At 43.2% G+C, this 25,530-nt stretch overlaps 1 protein-coding gene across 2 annotated transcripts in view; it reads right to left on the minus strand.

Annotated features, from left to right (window-relative positions):
- Positions 1-1,480: 1,480 nt before the first annotated feature.
- The window catches only part of emsy (EMSY transcriptional repressor, BRCA2 interacting), a 28,415-nt gene continuing 4,365 nt past the window's right edge, over positions 1,481-25,530 (minus strand). The window contains exons 6-20 of one of the 2 annotated variants that reach the window (XM_055226932.1): positions 24,798-24,953; positions 23,629-23,888; positions 22,336-22,567; positions 21,576-21,794; positions 20,896-21,045; positions 20,149-20,322; positions 16,012-16,148; positions 14,785-14,958; positions 13,128-13,338; positions 10,855-11,016; positions 8,390-8,623; positions 6,592-6,743; positions 5,378-5,815; positions 3,816-4,181; positions 1,481-3,198 (exon numbers count right to left, since the gene is read on the minus strand). In XM_055226932.1, the coding sequence (XP_055082907.1) occupies positions 3,019-3,198; positions 3,816-4,181; positions 5,378-5,815; positions 6,592-6,743; positions 8,390-8,623; positions 10,855-11,016; positions 13,128-13,338; positions 14,785-14,958; positions 16,012-16,148; positions 20,149-20,322; positions 20,896-21,045; positions 21,576-21,794; positions 22,336-22,567; positions 23,629-23,888; positions 24,798-24,953 (3,245 nt within the window). In that variant the 3' untranslated portion in view covers positions 1,481-3,018. Of the gene's footprint in view, positions 3,199-3,815; positions 4,185-5,377; positions 5,816-6,591; positions 6,744-8,389; positions 8,624-10,854; positions 11,017-13,127; positions 13,339-14,784; positions 14,959-16,011; positions 16,149-20,148; positions 20,323-20,895; positions 21,046-21,575; positions 21,795-22,335; positions 22,568-23,628; positions 23,889-24,797; positions 24,954-25,530 lie in introns of both variants that reach the window. The other variant, XM_033978810.2, reaches the window with a different exon arrangement.

Genomic DNA, 25,530 nt, shown 5'->3' on the forward strand with positions numbered 1-25,530 from the left:
GGGTCCAGCCAGCTAATCAGAAGGCTGTGTAGTAGAGCTTCAGGTCCGGGCTAAACCAATCAGAACACAGACAGACAGAGACGGGGTCTAAGGCAATGCTTTCAGAAGAAGGAGGTGAGATCCTGCGAAGCAAAGCACTGGAAGAACATGAACAGTGTGAGGAGCAGAGTCAGAGGAGGTGCTTGGGACGGACAGACAGACACAAACACAAACAAGACTGAGGCTAATGTGAACCTATGTGTCTGTGCACAGGAAGACACGACAGCAGCTGGGACACATCACAGCTACACAGAGGGAGAGAGAGAGAGAGGAGGGGGGAAAGACAGGGAAGGAGGAGGGAGAAATGAAGAGAGGGAGGGGGAGAAAGAGAAGGAGGGAGGAGAAAGAGAGATAAAAAAGAGTGAGAAAAGGAAGGAGAGAGAGTGAGCAAAAGGGAGAGACAGAAATGTAGAAAGAAGCACCCATTAAAGTGATTGAGCACAGACTGATAAGCAGAAGCTATGACTCTGAAGATAAGCATTCAGAGAAAAGCACGGTTTTGAAATCCTGTACTAATACTTGAGGTTACTAACATATAAATACAGTCTTGGTCACATTTGTATAATGCATTAAGAGATAACCAAGGTGTTCTTATTTCAATGGCTTAGAGTTATGTAGCCAAATATCAAAAAAGTTTTGTTTAAAGATTTAATTCATGCAAAATTGACTCTTGTGAGCTTTTAGCCATGTTATAATGTTGTTACCTCATCAAAAACATACCTGGAGTCATGCGTTTTATTTATTTTTTGCTCAAGAGTAACTGGAAGGACGAAAACGGAAAAAAAAGGGTTACTCACATGTTTGAATAACCCTTTATGAGTCTTTATATGTCCAAAGCTCAAAATGCTCTGTTCCACCTTGTGATGTCATGAAGCAATAGTTTAAGTTAACAGCTCCTTTTACCTTTAATTCAATTTGGAGATTGGCAATTCCAGGGCTGAAATGATTCAAATGATTCTACTGGAGGTGAAAGAAGTGTTTTCAGTTTGAGACAAGCACTCAGCCTAAATGTACAGGGTTTGCGTGTTAAACATGCACGAATGAAACAAAACACATCTCCAGGTATGTTTGTGATGAGGAAACAACATTATAATGTAGATCAGAAAATGGCCTATGGGCCCTTTAAAAACAGAAAAGCAGAGCTGCTTTATACAGGGTCAGGTCCTAGGACACAGTGATGGTCATCTTTAATGCCACCTATGTTACTGAAGCCCAATATGACATGTATTATAGGTGTCTTTGTATAGCTCATGATTTTCAAATTAAATTAAATAAAATTTAAAAAGGGGGTATTTTACTTCTATTGGGTATTAACTGATAACACATAACATATTTAGATCACCATGTTACCTTTTATTGTTTTGAAAATGCCAAAATCGATAAAAATAATGTATTAACAGGTTTTACAAGTCAAACGTCACTCCCCCTTCACACAATCTCTGAAAGTTGTGAAAAACGCTTATAAACTTACTGTGGTGAATAATTAGGATGCTCAGAATGGATAAGGTAAGTGAGGAATAACTTTGAACCAGTGTAAACAATTTAAAATAAAGTAGTTCAATTTTTCATGATTTTAAGATAGTAAAAATCAGGTGCAGCGCCTTTAACAGACAACAAGTTAGAGAGGTGGGTGGTGGTTCTACTCAGTTCATTTATTGTGAAGCTTAAATGATCGTTTCAGAACTAGTCGTGCTGCGGTTTGAAAAAGTACAAAACAAATGCATAGCTCAAACACTATGCAACAAGAACACATCATCAAATCTTCACAAGACCTATCTTACAAAAGTACAATTGACTTTACATGTGGTAATCCATATGTCTCAACTGTGGGCCCTCTAAAAGCTTCAGTCCATAACAAGTCTATCAAACGTACAAAGCTCCGGATTCAACTTTGAGTGTCCCTTAGTCATCCACGATGAGGCAGCCCAGTTAAAAGCACAAGTGAAATGATGCTACCTACGTAAGGTAATGAGAAAAAGATCAAACATCACATGTGACAGCCCAGAAGGCGTCTCCATTTCTGTTTACTGCTTTGACCATAATCTGTATGGTTTATAGAGGTTCTTCAAGTCTCGCTGGAACAAAATCTACAAAACATAGTCGGCTTCTTTAGATACGAGTCTCTCAACACATTTGTGATATGATATCATCAAAACACAACGTCTCTGGCAGTTTGATGTATGAAGTTGGTACCTGTTGACGTCACAAAGGTTTTTGTTGTGGCAGTATATCCATGACTGTGGGTTACGTTTCTATAAGTTGCCTTCATGGGATGTCAGAACTTTCCAAAGATGGAGGATAGGTAGTATTTGCAGCTGAAGATCCAATAATGGAGATTTATGTTGCATCTCCATCAGCAAAAAATATAATAAAAGGTGAGATACATTATTGGTTGTCTGGAGACGAGGTAAACAGCAAAATTAGTTACAGAAATTTGACATAAAAGGTTGATCTTAATGTTAAAGTGCACATGACAGGTTTAGATGATTCTCTAATTCTGACTTTATTTGCTGAGATAAAACCTGTTGTAAATATAAATGAGTTTTACACCAATCAATCGGCTGAAAAATATGTTGAAAATTACAGGAAGTAGAGGTAACATCATACTAGAGATTATTCCATCTAAAAGTCAGGCACAATTTACATATAAGAAAAACATTTTTTCTAATACTTTAAACAATATTTCAACAAAATAAAGGTGTTTTCTTATATTTCTATTTGTAACAATAATTTATGTGCACATTAAAGGTTTTGGCCCTGTGTTGGTTCCCCAGTGTGATGTCACGATTTGTTATCAGCAGGATAATTTTAAACTAGGATTTTTTCCTTTAAGTTTTATAAAAAATTTTAATGTAATGATCTTAGCTGTGTTTTAGAAAAAATAGTAATCTAACCCGTCATATTCACTTCAACTAGATGAGATTGGTACTGTTGGTTCTGCTCCTGGTACTGTTGGATCTACACATAATACAGTAGGGTCTATGCATGCTCAGAAGGGCTTGCTGTGGCCTCATCGTTGCTGCTGTCCACCTCCGTCTCCATGGGGCTGTCCTCCTCCAGCTGCTGGCTGGTGTAGTTTGTGATCTCCAGGAAGCCACTGGGCTCCACCACCACACTGGACTGACTGGAGTCTGGCAGGATGGAGTACTGAGGGATCACCTGCGCAAGCACATGGCAGTAAGCACAAACATCATGTCTTTATTGTGCCACTGTTCAACACACATCTGACTATTTGTTTGAAAATCACATCTACTCTGACAACCTGATGAGCTTGGTTCTTTAATAATAAAGCACCCCACAGCAAAGCTTTGTGCATTTGTCTAATGTAAAGGGCCTGCACCTTATTTTTCCCATGTATTTGAGCTACATTTGTCTAGACTCAGTACATATATATTGTATAAGTAACTCTTGAGGTCAAAATAAGTACGCTGTGTACTGTCTACAACCAGTTATAAAGTGTCCTATTGTCCAATAATCAGAAAGTGTGCATTAGCATAATAGTAGTTAGCTTTACTGTAATGACAAAACTCCTCTCTGGTCTCTGAAAGTTGTAAAAAGCACTTATAAACCAAGGAATAACCACTGCAAACCATTTAAAATGATCTAGTTTTGTTTTTCATGTTCTAAGACCATAATAATCAGGTACAGCTCCATAAACTACCAGCAAGATATATATTTAAACGTATTTGTTTAAACGTGTCACCTGGTAGGCCGGGGCACTGTACAATGTAACCCACCATGTTATACAATGGGTTTTTGTAAATGCAACTTGTTACCTCGATGACGTCCATGTCCTCCTTGCTCCTCTGTGCGGCCAGGCTTTGCAGACAGCTGTACTGGGGAGCTTTACTGTGGGAGCTGCTGATGAACGGAGCAGAATCCAGGGCCTGCACCTCCAGGGCCTTCCCCAGGGGCCCGCAGTCACTAGATGAGTCCACTACCATCGGCTCTGTGCTGGGGTCGATCTCTGCCTCCATCATGGAGATCTTGAGGATGTCGGACACAGATTTGTCAGTCCCTGAGGGCCCTGAGCTGGACTCTGGCAGGAGCTTAGCAGTGGCCTCTCCACTGGTGTAGGCGGCATTGGGGTGAGAGCTGCCAAACGTGATCTTTGTAACTGTGGCACTCTGAGTGATGATGGGCTGCTGAAGGAGGACACAGGTGTCAGTTTAAGTGTATATGACAACTTTTAATGTTTTTTACAAATTCTGACTTGGTTTGGTGGGATAGTACCTGTGGTAAATAATTATCATAGTTAGAAAAATACAGTTTCTCAAACTGTGGTACGCAAGCTCCTTTAAGTAGTTCTTAGATGGCTCTTCAGTTTGTGGGTTTGCCCACTGCAGAGTAAATGTTATCCACTTTTTTTGTCCTCCTTTGGATAACATCTTGTTTATAATTAGGTGGAAATGATATAGTCCACTTTTAGATCTGGTTTATCTCTCGATTAGACCTGGAATAGTCCTGTTATAGACCTGGTGATACTTGGAAAGTTTCCTTTGGTTGTACTTGAAGTGAAAGGTTTGAGAGCCAATGCTCTATACTCTAAACAAGGAGCAAAACATGTCTAAATTGTACCATAGTATACAGTGTAAACTCAGACTAGTGTTGTCACAAATTATCAGTTCAAATTCTACTTTATTATCCAGAAAAAGTCTTGATTATCTATCATGTTTCTCTTACTGCACATAGTAAATAAAACTGCACAATAGCTGCATTTAGGGAGTGCTGTGTACAAATAAGCCAACACAGGCTTTTGGTTTCTATTGATACAGAAAATTAAACTGAGGCCAGAGAGCACCTGCAGCACAGCCCAGGGGAAGCCCCACAGTGACGTCATGAGGAGGCGTCTGATGTGTCTCATGTGCTCATTCATCTGCATTAGAGAAACCAGGCCAAAAATGAGACGGTTTACATGTCTCATTTTTTTTATGTTGGTATTTTGGTTCTGAATACAATTATCCAATCAGAAATCAGAATGAGGCTCACATAAGTCTCTCATTTGGGTTGCCAATTTCAATGCTGAAAACAAGGTTGTTTAAATGTGAAAGGACCCTCTGATCTGAATTGTCACTACCTAAACCCCAGCACCTGCAAGTCAATCTTGAATCAGTGCTAGTGCAGCCTCTGCAGCTCAGTGAGTGAATTCTGGAGATTGAGGCATGGCCTGTCCATATACTGAGAATGAGAGAATCTTGTGTGTGTCCTCTGTCTGCAGGTTAAGCTACTGGCAACCCAGGTTCAGTTGTGGATGTAGTACCTTTTTTAAAACCATAAAAGTGCAGGATACATAGAGCTCCTACCAGACTGCATGTACGAGCAGTCCCTGTGCACTGACCTGGCTGGCTGCGGCCTTGTCAGTGCTGATGGGGTGGTGGGCCTGCAGTGGCGGGGGGTGGGAGATGTCAGCGCGCAGCGGTCGGTGGTGTGACGTGGGGGCATGCTGGAGCTTGGGTAGCTGGGGGGTTACCGGAGGTTTGGTGGGTGTCCCAGGAGCAGAGCCCTTGGCCATGGTTTGTGTCGGGGTGGAGGTGGCAGTTCCTTCTTTTGGGCTGTGGGAGGGCATCTGGGGTGACTCTCTCAGTTTGGGGGGCTTCTTGGCGAGTGGCGGCGTGGAGGGGGTGAGCTGAGGTTTGCTGTGCAGCTGTGGGGGGTGAGGGTCTGGTTGGGTGGGGGTCTGGCTGGAGCGATAGAACAGGCCAGTCTGAGGGTCCAGAGTATCCCCCTCCACCTCACTCAGCTCCAGCACCGACTCACTCTTACTACTGTCTGACACCTGCAAGAGAATAAACATTTGTTTACTTTTTTATAATTATTAAAAAGGTGCACTAAACAAGTTTATGTGTCACTCCCCCTTCAGAGCACCATCACAACACAAAGCATGCATCCCGCTAATGAAACTAGTGCACATCACATTGGCCTTCTCATCCATGCATGTTTTGAGTATTTTGGTGATCTCTTCCTTGTCGTGACATCTAAAAACTCTTCAGGAACGTTTTTGATGAGGGAACAGCCTTATAACATGGTAGAAAGCTTAAAAAAGTTAATTTTGTGTAATACCCCCTCTTTAAACTTTTTATTGATAAAAGAAAGATGCAGTTGTTCTGAGAGCAAGCTTGTCTCTCCACAGATCTAACCTTCAAGACAAGCAAGTGACAAAGCCTCCAAAAGTTGCATAGTGAGTCTTTTACACCAATTATTGTATGGTGATGAAATCCTCGATATTTCAAGATTATTTTAATCTGTATATACATTATACTGAATTTGTGTAACATAGAACTGGCTTGCTGATGACATCCTCTGAAGTCAGTGACAGTTTGTAAATACTGCAAGTGATTTCATGGAAGTCAGAGGAAGTCCGACAAATGTTACAGCATGACATTGTTTTGCTCCAAACAGATTACACAGTTACCTGCACTTAACTTGCACAATGCCCTTTAATTTAGAATGATTAACAAATATAACCTGGAAGTTTAAACACATGGGAAATATTATGGTCAGACAGTTGAGACATTCATTGCATAGAACTGAGTGTCGCTATGGTGTGTGTACCGTGTGGCTGCTGTGCCCAGACGTGCTCACACAAGAGGAAGAGGAGGAGGAGGGGGCAGTGGCCTTTGTAACCGTGGTAACTGGAGCGGGCTTCAGAGCCTTTCCCAGAGGCTGAGCGGAGGACACCTGCAGCTCCTCTTCTCTCACTTTACCTGGAAGAGCACGCACAAAAACACAGATTTCTTCTCAGCATTTTTATCTACCTCCCGCTTTCCCTTTAAATTTATTTAAATTTCTAGTTTTAGTATTGATTTGTATTTACACTACATTTATTTGAACAGGCAATGATATTGAAGGAAATGAACCTTGGTGTTGAAGTCGAGATGTAATTTTAGTACCATGACAACATTAATGGTGCAACTTTCCTGATGGTGAGTTTTCTACTTGTGTGTCTATGAAGATGTTATTGCTTTGCCAGGAAGCCATATTGTGGAACATATCGATCTCCAGAGATGTGAAAACACAAGGTTTCTCATAATAAGCAATACAAACACCTTTAAATTGAAACAATGCAATTTATGGAAGTTTAATACCACACAGTGGAAAACTGTGGGCAAAGCCATAACATGTCCATGGTGACAAGCAGGTGGTGTACCCTCAACCAAAAATGTTACATAGTGTATCTTTAACCTCCAATATCACAATTCGACAGCTAAAGTTCAGTGGAGGCGAAATAATGGGTAGATCCCTGATATGCATTGTCATTTTCTGCATTAAGAAACTTAACTTCAACCACAGCCTGTGATGCCAGATCAGAGAAAGCCATTTTAGGTTTATGGCAAAAATTGATCAAAGTTGACAGATTCTATTGCTAAAACATACAAGATGTTTTTAGCAACACTGAAACAAAATTAAAACAATTCTATATTCCAAATATTGGATATTATATTTGACTTGGACATAATATTCATAATATTATATTTGACTTGGACAAAAATATTCTCTACGAACTAGAGAATATTTTTGCCTGACTTTAAACCCGATTGGTTTCTCCTCTTTGGGCAGGCATGGCCCAAGTATCGCTTTACGCAAGTGATTATTTGTTGTGGCACTCCTCGTGTCTGTGTGGTCAGTGGAATTCTGTTACCACCACCTGTAAGGTTCCAACATGTCAACAACTGTCAATTGTAGTCCACAACAGCCAATCAGAACAGCCAGACTGTGCCAGACTCCCATTCCCTAGTGAAGGCCCCTAAAGGTATCCTGGCTCATGCCAGATCGATGTGTCTCACTCTGACACATTTATCAATCTGAACGGCTCTTGCTGAAAGCAACCGGAAAACATGGAACGTCACGGCAATTATTTGAATCGAAGACAGAACAAGATGAAAAATCTAACTTTTGTTACATCTAGTTGAGAGAAAAGCGCAGGCATCTTTCCTGTCCACAAATGCACAAAGTGCTAACCTTCAGCACATTTTCATAAACTAAAGAGTGTGTATTGACACTAAAAGAGGCTGATAGGACCAGACAGGTGGTTGGCACACCAATCACAGAGCAGCAGCCTATCACAACAGTGAGTGAGTTTGTGAGCTCACAAATATCGCAAGTTGTTGTCTCTGCTTTGGCTGTAAAAATAGTGAAAAGCTCTTAAAAACTCATTGTTGTGAATTATTGGGATGCTCGTAATGCAGGAATAACCAGTTCTGACATCCCCTTTTAGCCTTTTATAAGCCTACTATTCCTGAAGCAACATTGTACTCCACTCATTACTGTGAAAATCCTGAGTCATTATTGTGAAAATCCTAAATCCTAACAGAAAGAAGTGTAGACTCTGTGCGTTCCTGTAGTCACATACCTGCAGGTACAGCCTCTGCACCAGGCTCTCCTTCTGGACCTGGCTCTCCCTGTGGACCAGCCTCTCCCTGTGGCCCTGGCCCTCCCTCTGTGGTGCTGGAGGAGGAGGTGGAGGAGATGGGAGCTCTGGGGGCTTCAGGGGGGCTCCTCTTGTCTGGGGCCAGTTGCAGGGGCACGGCCATCTGGCTCAGGTCGATGGTGTGCTGCCTCACCTTCGACTCACCCTTCTCCTTCACTGTGAGAAGACCAGAAACATCAAAACAAATTCATCCATTTTATGCAGTTTTGAAATGTTAATAGCTCTGACACGGTCTCCTAAAATATTTGTACAATTGCCACTACATCAGCATAGATCTGTCATATACTGCACATATATCATATCATTTAAGAGGGGGCATTTTTTTTTAGCTTTCTGCTATGTTATAATCTTGTTCCCAGATCAAAAACATGCCTGTCATCCATGTATGTTTGAGCATTTTCATGCCCTATTCAAACCCTCCTCACCCATGTTCCCACATGACAATTCTCCATAAATATAAAACAGCATATTACAAAACTGTACACAGCAACTTGACAAACCTGATGTGCAGTGGTTTCATGACTGTGCTCTGAAGGAGGAGTGACTTAGTGCAGAGAGCAAAAGGAGGGGAGCCTCAGAGCATCAAAGACAAAAATGAAACTTATTAATCAGAATCAGAATCCTTTTATTGCCATCGTTTGTGAACACAGTTCACAAATATGTGAACACAGTTCACAAACTAGGAACTTACTTCGGTGATAAAGTGCAACATAAAACACACTGAATAAATACAAATACAAGTAAGGGCATGCACAAAGTTAAAAAAAGATATGCTTAAAAAACTCAAATAAAATACTTAAAAGGTAGAAAATATATACAACAGCAGCATCAGAAACATGTTAATTTGTTGTTTTTGGTGAATATAGCATTTTCAAAAGAATCAAGGGTAACATGGTGATCTAAATATGTTATGTGTTAGTAGTTAATACCATAGTAAAATACTCCCTCTTTAAAATGAAGATCTGATCAGTGTTTACACTGTACTTACAGACCAAGAGATCCTACATATATACTACCATCAGATGCAAAACTGACTGAATTAATCAAGTAATGCTGGAAACTAGCAAGAACCAGATATGACTTCATTCCTTCTCACATTTCATGTTTTTTAGAAAATGCATTTAAGTGGATAAAGAGGGTATGGGGTATTAACTAACATAACGTATTTAAATCACCCTGTTACCTTTTACTGTTTAAAATGATATTCACCAAAAACAACATATTTGCTCCTTTGCTCCATGAGTAAAGTCACTCCTCCTTCAGAGCGCCATCACAACACTATCAGCATGTATCCTCCTAATGAAATTACTAAACATCGCATCAGGTTTGTCAAGTTGTTGTGTGTTGTTTACAGTCTTGTATCATGTTTTTGTACATGTAGAATTGTCGTGTGGGAGAGACTGCCAAATTACTCAAAAATACATGGATGACATGTAAAACCTCTTCAGGCATGTTTTTAATGAGGCAACATTATAACTTAGTAGAGCACTTAAAAAAATAAATAAATAAAAGTAAAAAAAATAATCTATTTTGCATAATACTTTTTTAACAAACTACATTCCAGGCTCTTTTTTTGTTTCATTGTTTACGTAGCGTACAAAACAATTCCAGTGAATTCAAAAGAGGAAATGCACTGAGCCAAAAGTATAATCCTAATGTCAAAACTTGATGTTACATTCATGTTTGGAGAAGTCTGTTTGTCACAGTACCAGCCCACTTGACTCTGGTCTGTCCTATTCAAAACAGTAGTATTTGTGTGACAGTGTGAACCTGTCGCACAGGTCCCTGTCTGTGGCTTTGAAGTGGTGTCAGGTCTCTGCTCAAGTGTGCTCCCGGCAAGGCACAATATTATGCCTCAAACTGGCCTGGATTCATTCAGAATCTGTCATTTAGGGCAGAAATAAAAAGGTTAGTTTCCCTTGAATGTGTGAGAAAAGTACAGGGTCTTTATAAAGAGTTCAGACCAAACCTGACCTGAAACCTGGTCTGGACAAGGCTAATGGTACGTTTCCACCAGCCCAACTTGCCCCTACTCTACTTAGACCTACAGGCCAGGTTGTTTTTCCATGACTCCATTATGTGTAGAATCTAGTAGCGCATCCATGGAAACTGCCCACAACAAAATAGTATCTGCCAGCCATGGATTCTGCTAGCTTGATTGGCCTGGTTAAAACCTTGGCCGAGGCAAGCGGGTAATAAAAAAGTTCCTAGTACACATAGACTTCTCACCTGTGGGCGAGGATAGACTGTGTGAGGGTGTGGCTGGTCTTAAATTGAGTCGGTTCCAATTCTTATGCCAGTCTTAGCTACGTCCGATGTGGGGAGCGTAGCCTTTCACCTGTGCTCTGGGGGGCGTGGCCTCAATGTGAAGCGGCATGGCTTCTCACCTGTGCTTTGCTGTAGCTCCAGCAAGGCCTTGATGGTAGAGGTAGCAGACTGGGCCTCTGAGGATAGCTCCTGGTAGATGATGGTGGGACTGGACTCCACAGACACCTCCTGCTCTGTCCACTCCGCCTCCCGAGACACCATGTGCACTACAGCCTGAGCCTCTACCAAACACCGCAACAACAATTTGAGTAAGACACATGCAATCCTTATGTCATCTCCACAGAGCTTATTTATGTCAGAGTGCTGCATTTTCACTTTCACTTTTATTTACCCCCTTTTGATTTCAAGTTACCAGTGCTGACTCAGTGATTGCACTCCATACCAAATGTTAGTCTAATCACATATTTTCAAAGCAAATTAGATAATTATGCATACTTATAATGTAAAACCACCTCTGTATATTACATGAGTTATTGGGTACTTTCTACTCTTATTTTATGACTTTATAGCAGCTCAAGTAATCATTCACAGAGCATAAAATATGACACTTAGAGAAATATATCAAAATTATGTAAAAGTACCAGCACAGAAGCAGAGGTGGGTAGTATTCAGTTAACTTTATGTATGTTGACAATATGAAATAACATTAGTCTTTCTTGCACCGCTCCTTTGTCTCATTTTTGTGTCTATCCTTTGAAAATACCAGATTGTGTCCATTAATAATAATTAATTAATTTTTATCCTTCAAACTGCATTAAGTTTATATTATAAATCAGGGGTTACATCCCAACAGTTACTCATTAAGTTACTCTTACTTCTGGAGTACTTTTCCCAAAGACTTCTTAACTCTTACTTGAGTAATTTCTTGGACCACTATTTTGTACTTCTACTTGAGCAATATTAATTTGAAGTAACACTAGCCAGAAATTGTACTCAAGATTACTCTACATTTACTGTAGTCCTCTATTCACAGGTGGGTAATGTCAAAGCTGTATGCATTTCAGTTTCACTTTAACTCCTATCCTGGTTTTCCCCTATACTACACTACTCTACAGTCATGATAGAGTGACTGCTATCATCTCTACAATGTGATCTAACCACATGTTTTCAAAGTACACATTAGATAATATTAGACAGGCTTTTGGGGTATTTCCTCCTCCTCATGTAATCTCATTGTGCTTTTGCATCAGGTAAGTTGATATCAAATACACAAAAGGATTAGTACTGAAACTGAAACAGTACCTCAGTTGGTAGAGTACCTTCTGTCAGTGTCTGTACTCTGGAGTGTGAATGTGATCCTTGTAGGTTTGTCAAAAATATCAATGCTAGTTAGATATTGATCATTACCAAAACTAGTATCAAAACCAGATACTATTTTGAGTAGGTTCAATACTAAAAAAAAGTCACATTCACAGGACAGAAATAAACCTTTCCTGAATAGCTTTAGAGTGATGTTGAGCTGTATCGGAACAAGTATAAGACCACAGGGTACCACACGACTGAGGGATTACACGGATGTAAGACCACATCGTAATATAAACGAAAGTACTATGATTTAATGTTGAAAATTACATTCTATTGTCTAAATAAAGAGCATCAAGTTTAGTATCAGGACAACATTACTCTGGAGGGTTGCTCCAGATAGACAGAAGTGGATTTCTACAGCTAATCAATCCTTGTATTAATTAAGCTATGAATGTATACAGATTTTTTCCTCATAACAATTAAAAACACTGTAATTTTATATTTTCGATTACAGTAGAGTAGTTTGAAACAATGCATAATTATAGAAAATAAAATCAAAAGTTAAAGCAATGTTTTTGAGTTTTTATTGCACTGACATGGATAAATTAGTCTGCAGAGTATGTACAACATCCGCACATTACTTTAGAAAACATTATGTGCTCCATTTCATCTAAACTGTCAATATCAGCAAATGATACAGGTACAAGACTTAAGGTAGGTATAAGTCTATTTTTCCATCTCCTGGGACCCTTTTTTATGATATAAGAAGGTGAAAACTAAAGCAGATGCCCAGGTATAGCAGATTTAGGGCTCAGTCTATGTGATCTATACTCTTTAAAAGATTGCTAGATTACTTGGACATGCATGGATAGCATACTCTTCAAACCTCTTTAAACCTCTTCAGGTAAAGGTAAATAATCATGGTAATAAGAAGAAAAATAAATTAAAAGGTGGGTCAAAATTTTTGCCTGACAGTGTAATCTTCCTTAGCAAGACACTTCACCAACAAGTGATCCCCAGTTGTTCAATCTCCCCTGGGATGTTTTGAGAATGTGTGCTTGTTATGTGTGCTAGTTACGTGTGCTACCTTGGGACCCTCCTGGAGCAGCCTCCGCCAGCAGCCCTGCACTCTCAGCATAAGCAGCCCCAGCAGTCACTTCCTCTCTGGGGCCCCCGTCATGAGAGCCCGGCCCCGGCTCAGCAGAGCGGCTCACCTGCTGCAGGGTCTCTGTGACCAGCTGTCGGGCCTGCTCGCTCACCACTGCAGCCTGGAACACTGGCTTGGGCTTGATCAGCACCTGGAACAAACAAGTCTCACTTTAGATCCACTCAACGTAGAGCTTAGAGAAGAACATTTAAAAGGGCCCATATACATTATTATTTTCTGATCCCAGTACCTGCAGCCAGTCATTAATCCACGCTAGTGCAGAGACAAACTTGTATGTGTCCTTTATCTGCAGGTTAAGGCATTGGCAACTCAAGTTTAGTTGTAATTGTAGTACCTTTTTGAAACTGTAAGAGCACAGGCTACATACAACTCCTTTAAAACTTGAATGATGCACATAAACACATAAAGCTTAACCCCTCAGGCCCCGAGGACCTGGTACATGATCCACATTTAGTTTGGTCACTTTTGGAATCACAGTGCTTCTACAATGTTGCAATCTACACCAGTTGTCTGTGTGTTTTCTTCTGTTTACTATCGTCATGACAATGAGCTGAATGCACCACACTTCGATGGATCAGTTTACCATTTCACCTGAAACACTCAGAATGTGAGCAGCATTTAATTTTCCTCGAGGTAGACCTGCAAGATTCACCTCAAACAAATAAAAATCGCAATTTAAATGGACACAATTAACACTATATCAACTTTTTTTGGCTACTAAACTGTGTACATGGTGGTTTAATGGTATAGTCCTGTTCTTAGTGTTTTTGGGTAATGTTAGTGCAAACTAGTGTGTGTGCTGCCTCCAGTGGCCACTGCAATTTCAAGTAATACGTGACATCACAGATGACTGCTCTGCTTACAAACACCTGGCTGCAGAGGCAGAGTTTGAAGTGTGAAGACCTGTCAATAATACTATTCCTTATATCCTCAAAAACTGCCCCTCCACCCCCCTCATTCTCTTCTTTAGTCCGTCAGGTAGTACCCAGTTTAGCAGCTCTTTTGAAATGTGATTGTGGGAGTTTAGGGATTTTAATCCCACTTTAAGGTGTATTAGCAGCCTGCATCTTGTCCTATGTGACATGTTTAAAGACAGTACAGTGAGGCTGACCTGCGTCTTGTCCATAGACTATATAAAGAAGTGGACTAAGAGAGTGTGACGTCACCCATAGCGTTTGGCTCCAGCCAAATGAAGCTCATCGAGGCGAGCAATTATAGGGAAGAATTTAGAGCTGGGTTCCATATTTGGAATTCCGGCCATGAGTATCATAGCAAAGTGCCAATCCGGATCGAGGCTGTTGAAGGCAATGCTGACAATCAAAACTTTTGTCAACACTTGCAGGAGCTAGTGTCCATTATAAATATTCATATCTTGATTTACAGACAAAATAGCAAAATAAAAACGCCAGAATCATGTAGAGAGGGTAACACAATCATTTTAAGACTAAAATGACGAGGTTTACAAGAGCAGTTATAGAGAGATGGAGCCTATTTGGAATGTGCCATGTCCATTTATATATACAGTTTATGGTCTTGTCCTATGTGACATGTTTAGAGACAGTGCAGTGAGGCTGACCTGTGTCTTGCCTTGCTGGCCGTACACGATCTTAGTGGGGATGATCTTGGTGGCTGTAGTCTGGGCTCCGGAACTCAGGCCTTTGGGCTGGGTCACAATCATTTTTGTGATGGGTCGGGAGGCGGTGATGATGGCCGGTTTGGTCCCCTGCACGGCCTGGAGGCTTTTCTCCCCCTACAGCATAAACCAATCCATTACATACACACATTAAAAGTGAATGACAGGTTTGACTACTCATTTCACTAAAACATAATTACATAATTAGATTTAAGATTTTACACAAAATCTTGACTAGTTTTTTACTTAAGTTTATAATTTTACTGGCTGGCTTTGAAAAAGGTGTCCAACCACATACGCAGTCTCCAGCCACATACGTAGAGGTAATTCCATAACTGTTATCTAGCAACCATAAACTTAACAAAGGCCATAACTGTTATCTAGCAACCATAATGTGAACAAGAGCCAACCATAATGTGAACAAGAGCCAAAACTTTCCTGCCAAATCAAGTCAGAATTTGACAAATGTAAAAACCTATGCAATTCAAATTTACTCAACTCAAAGCACTGCTCCTCAGTAAAACTACATAATTTTCAGTCTTCCCGCAAACCACACTATGTATTCTGTTGTCAAGTGTTGGAAGCATAAGAGCTATATGTATAGTACTTTGAATTTTTAGACTAGGATTTACAATACAGAAACAGAACACCGGTGACACCTTGTGGTCTGTTAAGTTAAAAGTTTAAAGTCTGTTAATATTCAAAATACGTCTCAGCCACTTAGACAACAATTGGTTATAATCTTATACAAGAATGTGAATAACATGTTTGTGCCTTTTTACTGATTATAGTTTTTCTCATTTTGTACTGTAAAGCACTTAGGGCACCATAAGCTGTTACAAATGTGCTATAGAAATGCAGTTGACCTTGACAAATGGATTCATTGTCCTCTGCATTCACCCCATCCTTCAGTACTGTGGAGGCAACCTGTCAGGAGCAGTGGGCACTACAGAGCAGCACCTGGGGAACCATCCAGATGTTGAGCTAGGCTTGGTCAGGACTACTTAACGACAACTACTATTGTAGTCTCCAGCTTAACTTTCGAAACTCTTGTGCATGTTTTGGGTTAAAGTGGGACGCAGGAGTTGAACCCACAACCTTTGTACTGTGAGGTAATGTTACTATTATTAAAGAAAACTTGTTCAAAAGCTTATTAAAATGTCATCTGACCCCAGCATTGAGCAGTGTGGTGACCACGTTCTTCCCGGGCAGGCCCTGGATGGTGGCTCCTTTCCCAGTGGTCTTTTGCACCACGATCACGTTGGGCTTAGATGTCATGGGGATGGTGGTGATCTTTGTGGTGGTGCCTTCAATGACAACACAGACTTGTTATTATTCTGTTTACTGGACAAAGTCCCTTTCTTATTTCAAGATTAAAAAAAAACATATGAATCAGATGTCATCTAATTATAGGGCTGCAGATAATACAACAAGGATGTGTACATTTTGACACTTCGGATACAGGGCCTTTAACCTATGTATTTAAGCGAAATGTGTCTTGACCCAGTATAGATACATTGTATAAGCAGCTCTTGGGGTCAAAATAAGACTGCCGTAAACTGTCTGAATGTAATTATAAAGCATTTTATTATTCGGTAATCAGGAAGTGCGCTTTAGCATGCTACTTATTGTCAGCTTTACTGTCACAGCAAAACTGCACCAGTCGCTGAGAGCTGTGAAAGGTACATATGAACTCAATGCTACGCATAATTAGGATGCTTGGAATGCATAAGGTAAGCCTTTTGATTAGAATTTTTTGAAGGTTTTGTTAAATAATGCTATATATAAACTTTAGGACTAGTTCAGTTTCCAAAATGTCATTAAAAGCAAATATGTTTATAAAGCCAGAATATATATTTGTTAAATTATGAACATGTAACATGTAACCCCTCCCCGAACCGCCACCTTAACGTGGTGGAGGGGTTTGAGCACCCGAATGATCCTGGGAGCTATGTTGTCGGGGGCTTCATGCCCCTGGTAGGGTCACCCATGGCAAACAGGTCCTCGGAGACGGGTCTGACTAAGAGCGGTTCAGAAGCCCTTCATGAATAGAGTAACAACGAGGCCAGTTACGTCGCCCGGACTGGCGTTACCGGGGCCCCACCCTGGAGCCAGGCCTGGGGTGGGTGCTCGGCAGCGAGCGCCTGGTGGCCGGGCCTTTCCCCACGGGGCCCGGTCGGGCCCAGCCCGAAGAAACGACGTGGGGCCGTCCTCCCGTGGACCCACCACCTGCGGGAGGAGCCATGAGGGGCGGGTGCGGAGAGATCCGGGCAGCAGTCGAAGGCGGGGACCTCGACGACCGGATCTCCGGACATGGAGACTAGCTCTGGGGACATGGAATGTCACCTCGCTGGGGGGGAAGGAGCCTGAGCTTGTGCGGGAGGTTGAGCGTTACCGGCTAGATATAGTCGGCCTCACCTCCACGCACAGCTTGGGCTCTGGAACCCAACTTCTTGAGAGGGGTTGGACTCTCCATTTCTCTGGCGTTGCCCGCGGGGAGCGGCGGCGAGCTGGTGTGGGCTTGCTCATTGCCCCACAGCTCAGCCGCTGCGTGTTGGGGTTCACTCCGGTGAACGAGAGGGTCGCGTCCCTGCGCCTTCGGGTCGGGGACAGGTCTCTCACTGTTGTGTCGGCCTACGGGCCAAACAGCAGTGCAGAGTACCCGGCCTTCTTGGAGTCCCTGGGAGGGGTACTAGACAGTGCACCAACCGGGGACTCCGTTGTTCTCCTGGGGGACTTCAACGCCCATGTGGGTAACGACAGTGACACTTGGAGGGGCGTGATTGGGAGGAACGGCCTCCCCGATCTGAACCCGAGCGGTGTTTTGTTATTGGACTTCTGTGCTAGTCACAGCTTGTCCATAACAAACACCATGTTCGAGCACAAGGGTGTCCATCGGTGCACATGGCACCAGGACACTCTAGGTCGGAGGTCGATGATCGACTTTGTTGTCGTGTCATCTGACCTTCGACCACGTGTCTTGGACACTCGGGTGAAGAGAGGGGCTGAGCTGTCAACTGATCACCACCTGGTGGTGAGTTGGATCCGCTGGCGGAGGAGGAAGCCGGACAGACCTGGCAGGCCCAAGCGCATTGTGAGGGTCTGCTGGGAACGTCTGGCGGAGCCCTCTGTCAGGGGGGTCTTCAACTCCCACCTCCGGGAGAGCTTCTCCCTGATCCCGGGGGAGGTTGGAGACATGGACTCCGAGTGGGCCATGTTCTCCACCTCTATTGCCGATGCGGCTGCTCGTAGCTGTGGTCGTAAGGTCTGTGGTGCTTGTCGCGGCAACAATCCCCGAACCCGGTGGTGGACACCGGAAGTAAGGGATGCCGTCAAGCTGAAGAAGGAGTCCTATCGAGCCTTGTTGGCTCGTGGGACTCCTGAGGCAGCTGATGAGTACCGGCGGGCCAAGCGTGCCGCGGCTCGGCCAGTCGCAGAGGCAAAAACCCGGGGTTGGGAGGAGTTCGGGGAGGCCATGGAGGAGGACTATCGGACGGCCTCAAAGAGATTCTGGCAAACCGTCCGCCGCCTCAGGAGGGGAAAGCAGTGCTTCACCAACACTGTTTACAGTGCGGGTGGAGAGCTGCTGACTTCGACTGGGGATGTTGTCGGGCGGTGGAAGGAATACTTTGAGGATCTCCTCAATCCCACTGTCACGTCTTCCGAGGAGGAAGCAGAAACTGGGGACCCAGAGGCGGACTCGTCCATCACCCTGGCTGAAGTCACTGAGGTGGTTGGCAAGCTCCTCGGTGGCAAGGCTCCGGGGGTGGACGAGATCCGTCCTGAGTACCTCAAGTCTCTGGATGTTGTGGGACTGTCTTGGCTGACACGTCTCTGCAACATCGCGTGGCGGTCGGGGACAGTGCCTGTGGAATGGCAGACCGGGGTGGTGGTCCCTCTGTATAAGAAGGGGGACCGGAGGGTGTGTTCCAATTACAGGGGAATCACACTCCTCAGCCTTCCCGGTAAGGTCTATTCCAGGGTACTGGAGAGGAGAATCCGACCGATAGTCGAACCTCGGATTCAGGAGGAGCAGTGTGGTTTTCGTCCTGGTCGTGGAACACTGGACCAGCTCTATACTCTTCATCGGGTCCTCGAGGGTTCATGGGAGTTTGCCCAACCAGTCCACATGTGTTTTGTGGATTTGGAGAAGGCATTCGACCGTGTCCCTCGTGGTGTCCTTCGGGGGGTGCTCTGGGAGTATGGGGTCCGGGGCTCTTTGCTAAGGGCTGTCCGGTCCCTGTATGACCGGAGCAGGAGCTGTGTTTGCATTGCCGGCAGTAAGTCAGACCTGTTCCCGGTGCATGTTGGACTCCGCCAGGGCTGCCCTTTGTCACCGGTTCTGTTCATTATATTTATGGACAGAATTTCTAGGCGCAGCCAGGGGCCGGAGGGGGTCTGGTTTGGGAACCACAGGATTTCATCTCTGCTGTTTGCAGATGATGTTGTCCTGATGGCTTCTTCGAGCCAGGACCTGCAGCAGGCACTGGGGCGGTTTGCAGCCGAGTGTGAAGCGGCTGGGATGAGAATCAGCTCCTCCAAATCCGAGGCCATGGTTCTCGACCGGAAAAAGGTGGTTTGCTCTCTCCGGGTGGGTGGTGAGTCTCTGCCCCAAGTGGAGGAGTTCAAGTATCTCGGTGTCTTGTTCACGAGTGAGGGAAGGATGGAGCGGGAGATTGACAGGCGGATCGGTGCAGCGTCTGCAGTGATGCGGTCGCTGTATCGGTCCGTTGTGGTAAAGAAGGAGCTGAGCCGGAAGGCGAAGCTCTCGATTTACCGGTCAATCTACGTTCCTACCCTCACCTATGGTCATGAGCTTTGGGTAATGACCGAAAGGACAAGATCGCGGATACAAGCGGCTGAAATGGGCTTCCTCCGCAGAGTGGCCGGGCGCACCCTTAGGGATAGGGTGAGGAGCTCGGTCACACGGGAGGAGCTCGGAGTAGAGCCGCTGCTCCTACACGTTGAGAGGAACCAGCTGAGGTGGCTCGGGCATCTGCTCAGGATGCCTCCTGGACGCCTCCCTAGGGAGGTGTTCTGGGCATGTCCCACCGGGAGGAGGCCCCGGGGAAGACCCAGGACACGCTGGAGGGACTATGTCTCTCGGCTGGCCTGGGAACGCCTTGGGGTCCCACCGGAGGAGCTGGAGGACGTGTCCGGGGTGAGGGAAGTCTGGGAGTCCCTGCTTAGACTGCTGCCCCCGCGACCCGGCCCCGGATAAGCGGAAGAAAATGGATGGATGGATGGATGAACATGTAATGTAAAATTGGTTAATACTAAGGTGAATGGTGTGTGCTGTGTTCTCACCAGACACGATGTTGCTGCTAATGATCTTGCCTCCTAAAGTGGCTAGAGACTTGGGCACTACAGTGATGATACTTCCACTGGTGGTCTTAACGTAGGTGGCCCCTCCCCCTGAAGCAGAGAGCCTGGCCCCTAGGCTTGGGCTCACAGTGGGGCGCGTGTAGGTCGCTTGTGAAGCTGGCACAGGGAAAAATTTATGTTAGATTAATATTGTCCAATATAATGAAAAATATTGTTAATGAAAAATCTGAAGACACAGCACTGAGATTGTATGAAATTGTGGTATACTACTGGTTGCCTGGCAAGCCCAGAATGATATCATCTGTATAAAAATATAGAGATTTCATCCTGATCACCATTACCTCTGTTCATCCAATCAAAAAAACAATTAGATGGCTGCATTTGAGCCTAATTCGAAAGGCATCAAGCAAATTGTTTTTTTTTCAGTGACGCATGTGAAACAAAGGAGCTCATTGGTCACCCATCAACAGAATTAGTGCCTTTGTCAATGGTTCTGCAGAAATATGAGGTGAGGAGACTCTCATCTTTGTAAAGTATTGGAAAAGTGTGTATTCTGGATCCCAGGCAAGTATATTGCAGTAATATCAGGATGCTTTATTTGACAGATGTACATTTTTTTCCAAACCAAATTTACCTTACCTTTACCTTGTTCAGTCTTTTATTGTGACAGATGCAATAGTATATAATGGGCTGTTAAATGCTTAGTTGCGGTGTGCAGCCATGTCTCACCAGTGGGCTGAGTGACCAGCTTGGTGGTCATGATGGCTCCGTTGCTGCTCACCACCATGATGGGAGAGGAGCTGCTGCTGGCAAGGGCCACAGACGAGGGCTTGGGCAGGATCTTGGAGGGCTGCACCTGCTGCGTGATGATCTTTACTCCTACGGACGCATTTACATCAGTGAGGTGATAGTACAGGAAAACTACTGCATATCCTGCTGTGCTTTGGCTGGGGGCATGTACAGGATTGTGTGCCAACCCTCCTTGTCAACGCCTGATTTTGTCAGATCTTAGAAGCTAAGCAGGGCTGGGCCTGGTTAGTACTTGGATGGGAGACCACTGGGAACAAAATGAAGTGACAGTGGCAAAAACTGCTGTTGTGTCTTTAGGCAAGACAGTTTAGTCACTTTGCCTAGTGTGAATATGGTGTGTGAGTGTTGGTCGGAGGGGTCGATGACGCTGATTGGCAGACTCACTTCTGTCTGTGGCAAGAGGACACAGCGATAGTATTCATATGTGGGAACTGAGTTGAATTAAGAATAAAAATCTCAGCAGTTCTGTAAATAAACCAATTTCTGCCAATTTGTAATAGTTAGGTGACACATTGCAAGTAAAAATCTACCTAAATTTTAATAATTACCCTATACTAGCCCTGGTCATTCCCTGGCTCCAGCTTTGTGCTCCTACGCACCTGACTCCTGTTTGATTTGAATGGTGGGTTTGGCTCCCGGGGAGGCGCTGGGGCCCGGGCTCTGGCTCACACTGGGGTTTCCCACTGGGGGGCTCTGCTGCAGCTGCTTGGGGGGCTGCTGTTTGGGCAGCTGTGCCAGGATCTGGGACGGGGAGCCCACCAGGGTCTTGGGAGAGGGCAGTCGGGCCGTGGCCACCTTGACTCCAGCTGAGGCAGCGGCTAGAGGAGCAGAGACTTTGGTTGGATTTCATAAAAAGGTATATTGTGCATTTGTCTTCTATATATGTTTCGGACTATAAGTCGCACTTTTTTCCATAGTTTGGCTGGGGGTACGACTTGTACTCAGATGTGACTTATATGTAGTATATCACAGTAGGGTTGTCAAAAGTATTGAAAATCTGGTACTAATCCATATTAAAACTAATATCCAACCTAGACACTAAAAGCAGGTATCAATACTGCAAAAAAATAAATAAATAAATAAAATAAAATAAAAAATAAATAAAAAAAAAATCACATTAACAGGACAAGTTTAGTATGCATTTGAGCTTTATCAGAAGCTAATGCCAAGATAAAGAATGTACTATTATTTTGAATTGAAAATTGCATTCTATTACTAAATAAGAGGCATTTATTAACTTCACTGTGGTAATCTGTACCGCGTAAATTCATGAGTATCAAAAAAGAGTTTGAAATTTTAGTAGCATGATAACACTAGTACACAAACATGGTAGCTGTAGTTGACTCAAAGTAAACTCACATGGAGCCACAGTGGACATAAGCACCGAGGGGGAGGAGGACACCACAGTTGTCACAGCGATGGTGTGGGAGGGGCTGGAGCTGGAGGGGAATACCACAGTCTGTTTGTGGGAGGGAGGGGTCAGCACGCCCGTGGAGCCCAGCTTGGACATGGCCGCACTGTTGTGGGCATGTGACTTGGACAGGATGTTAGGGACAAACCCGGAGCTCGGAGATGTGGTCACAATGATCACCTGCATCACAAAAGAAAGAACTCAAACCTTGGACTGTATGGTTAGGGAGTTACATTAACATCCCCCAGATTTCTAGGTAAAAAGCACAGCTAGTCTGTGGGCAATTCATTAAAATCAAATTACAATTACAAAAATCTATGATCTTCCGTGCCTTCCTTGCAAGGATTCACTACAATTAAAAAGTGTTTTGCTTGTGTCTGCTATGACACCCGTTATAATTTGCACATTTTAAATCGCAATATTCATCTAAGACGACTTAATAAAAGAAACAAGCCTTCTGACTGCTGGCATTAGTGCCCATTGGGGACTGACGTCGCTGTAAATGTCACCACAATAAAGAGTCAGCATCTCCGATGGACAGCTGCTAATCACACTAGCAAGCCACTCATTTTTTTTCCATTTCTTCCAAAATGGTAATGTGATGTTGCTTAATTCTAGGCTTATCACCAATTAAGAAAATAAAATTGGACAACAAAGTAAGTACAGAGCAGTGGGCCTGTACTGGTGCCCGTGAAAACGGGAGCTGATCATCAAAATTGTGTCTTAAAAATAAGCGATTAAAGCTTGCTCAAATATGTAAGAATCACTCCAGACACAACAGCAGAGGGTAAATGAGAAGGAAACTATAACATGCTGAAATCAACTTTTCTGAGCTTTTAACTATAATAATAGGTCCACTTTAAAATTATTCTATTTACTATAATGCTGTTTTATTACAATTACAACCGAATGCCCTATTCATGCTATGATAATCATGATAGTTTGAAAACTCAGACGGAGCTTGCAGTCGTCTGTCATGTGCTCTGTACAGCAGGGCCCTCTTCCTCATGTCCAGTGCACTGACACAGCAGACCCGCCCCCTTTGTGTGTGGGTGTGCTGACCAGAGAGAGAGAGAGGAAAAGGCAGGTGCAGCAACTCACAGACTGGAGCGGGGAATTGGTTATTTTTCAAAAAACCTTAAACCTTATTGTTGATCCTGATTCAGTATAAATTCAGTTTCACGCTGACATAACTAAATACAGTCAGTATATGTCTAAATACAGTACATGTCGGGGCTGACCTTCTGCGTGGTAGCGTTGGTGGTCTGGATGGTGGGCTTGGTGAAAGTGATCTTGACGGGGGACAGGTGTGGGGGCAGAGAGTTGGCGATACTCTGCATAATGTTACCCATCTTGGGGCTGCCGCTCACAGGGACACTGATGCTCTTGGATGCTGGAGGGGACACTTTGGATACCTCCTTCAACATTACGGGGGGAGAGCTGGACGAGTTGGTCCTCCTGCGTTTTCGGGGCTTCTCCTCTTCATCAGAGCAACTCACACCTATAGCACAAAATTGATATTGCAACAATGTTAACTTTCGAACAATTCATTCTGGCATTCACCACTTCACACACGCCAGCAGGCTTTAACCACATTATAACCATTATAACCAAAAACATGCCTACGTCATCCTTGCTCTTACATGACAATTCTCCATAAATATACAAAAACATTATACAAAATAGTACACAGCAACTTAACAAGCATGATGCAATGTGCAGTAGTTTCATTAGCAGAATGCGTGATAATTGTGTTGTGAGGAGGGCCTTAGAGCGTCAAAAATGAAAGGGAAAATATGTTGTTGTGTGGTAAATATTTATCATAGCTTAACATCGGTTAAGTGGCAGATTGCAGAAAAAAAGAATAGTACAAAAACACATGAAGCAGTGCTGAGTTAAAAAATAGAATACCTCCTAGTTCCATCCAAAAAGCAGAGACAATTTCTGTAGAAGGCAGTTATTTTTATGACAATTTAAACATTTATTTTAAAAACAGAAGTTGTAATTTATTTTCATTAATCTAATTATAACTATTGTGCAATTTGGATATGTTTGGGCCCATTATGAGGTTGTGGGATTATCTGCTGCCCATGTGCAACCAGGGAGTAAAATTATAAACTAAAATAAAAAATAGAAAAAACTAGTCAACCTTTTTTGTAATGTTGGGATAAACTACAAATTTTTCTAAAATACAACTGTCCTAAATAATAATATAGTGCTACACTGCAGTCATTATTCATTCGCTCCATATGCACTTTAAAAGGCTGATGGAGCCCAATCAGATGAGAAAACACAGAAATTATTAAGAGGAAAAAAATAAATACGTTTTCATGTATTAACAAAGCACATTTATTGGGTTAGTCATACCTTACTATAAACAACTAGGATGTGTTAGTTTAAGTGGACTTACTCTTAACATAGACGGTGCTTCCACTGGGCAGCACCACCACATTGGAGGATGGGCTCGGGGGCCGTGGAGACTTGACTGTGGCCCCTATCACTCCCCCAGGCGCCGTGGCACAGCTGGAGGTCCCGGTAGTGCTGGTGTAAGAGTAACACACCACCACTGTAAAACACAAACACATTTACTCAAGTTGCCATGGGAATAGCCATCAGCAGGGCTGTGTGTGTGCATGCATGCATATATATATATATATATATAAGCACTTAAGTAAGTTTCCAAAAAGTAGGTTATGCTATTCAAACACCATATACACAGATTAGTAGCAAACACAGTGTATTTAGTGTTCCATTTTAAATGCTACTAAACCGCATGTTCTTTGTATTGGCACTTGAATCACATTTAATTTCAGTGGAGAATTTGAGAAAAATGTTGCAGTTAAAATCTGAGTTTAATTTGTGTAAAATGTGCCGATATAACCTAGGTAACCTAGGATGGTGGATCTAAGTTTATGCTGCCTTCAGTTGTCTCTGCAATTCCCAGTAGATAGTGACATCACACAGCACTGCCCTGATTATAGCCAGGTGTGTGAAGGTGTTTGAAGTGTGGATACCTGTTAGACCAATTGCACTGTCTATATACCATAGACCCTGCCCTTTCCAACCTCACTCTCCCCTTTAATCTTCCAGGTACTGCCCATTTTAGCAGCTCTATTTGAAATGTGTTTGAGGGCGTAGTTTAT

The sequence above is a fragment of the Periophthalmus magnuspinnatus genome, chromosome 14 (genome assembly GCF_009829125.3).
Source record: "Periophthalmus magnuspinnatus isolate fPerMag1 chromosome 14, fPerMag1.2.pri, whole genome shotgun sequence".
NCBI lineage: Eukaryota > Metazoa > Chordata > Actinopteri > Gobiiformes > Gobiidae > Periophthalmus > Periophthalmus magnuspinnatus.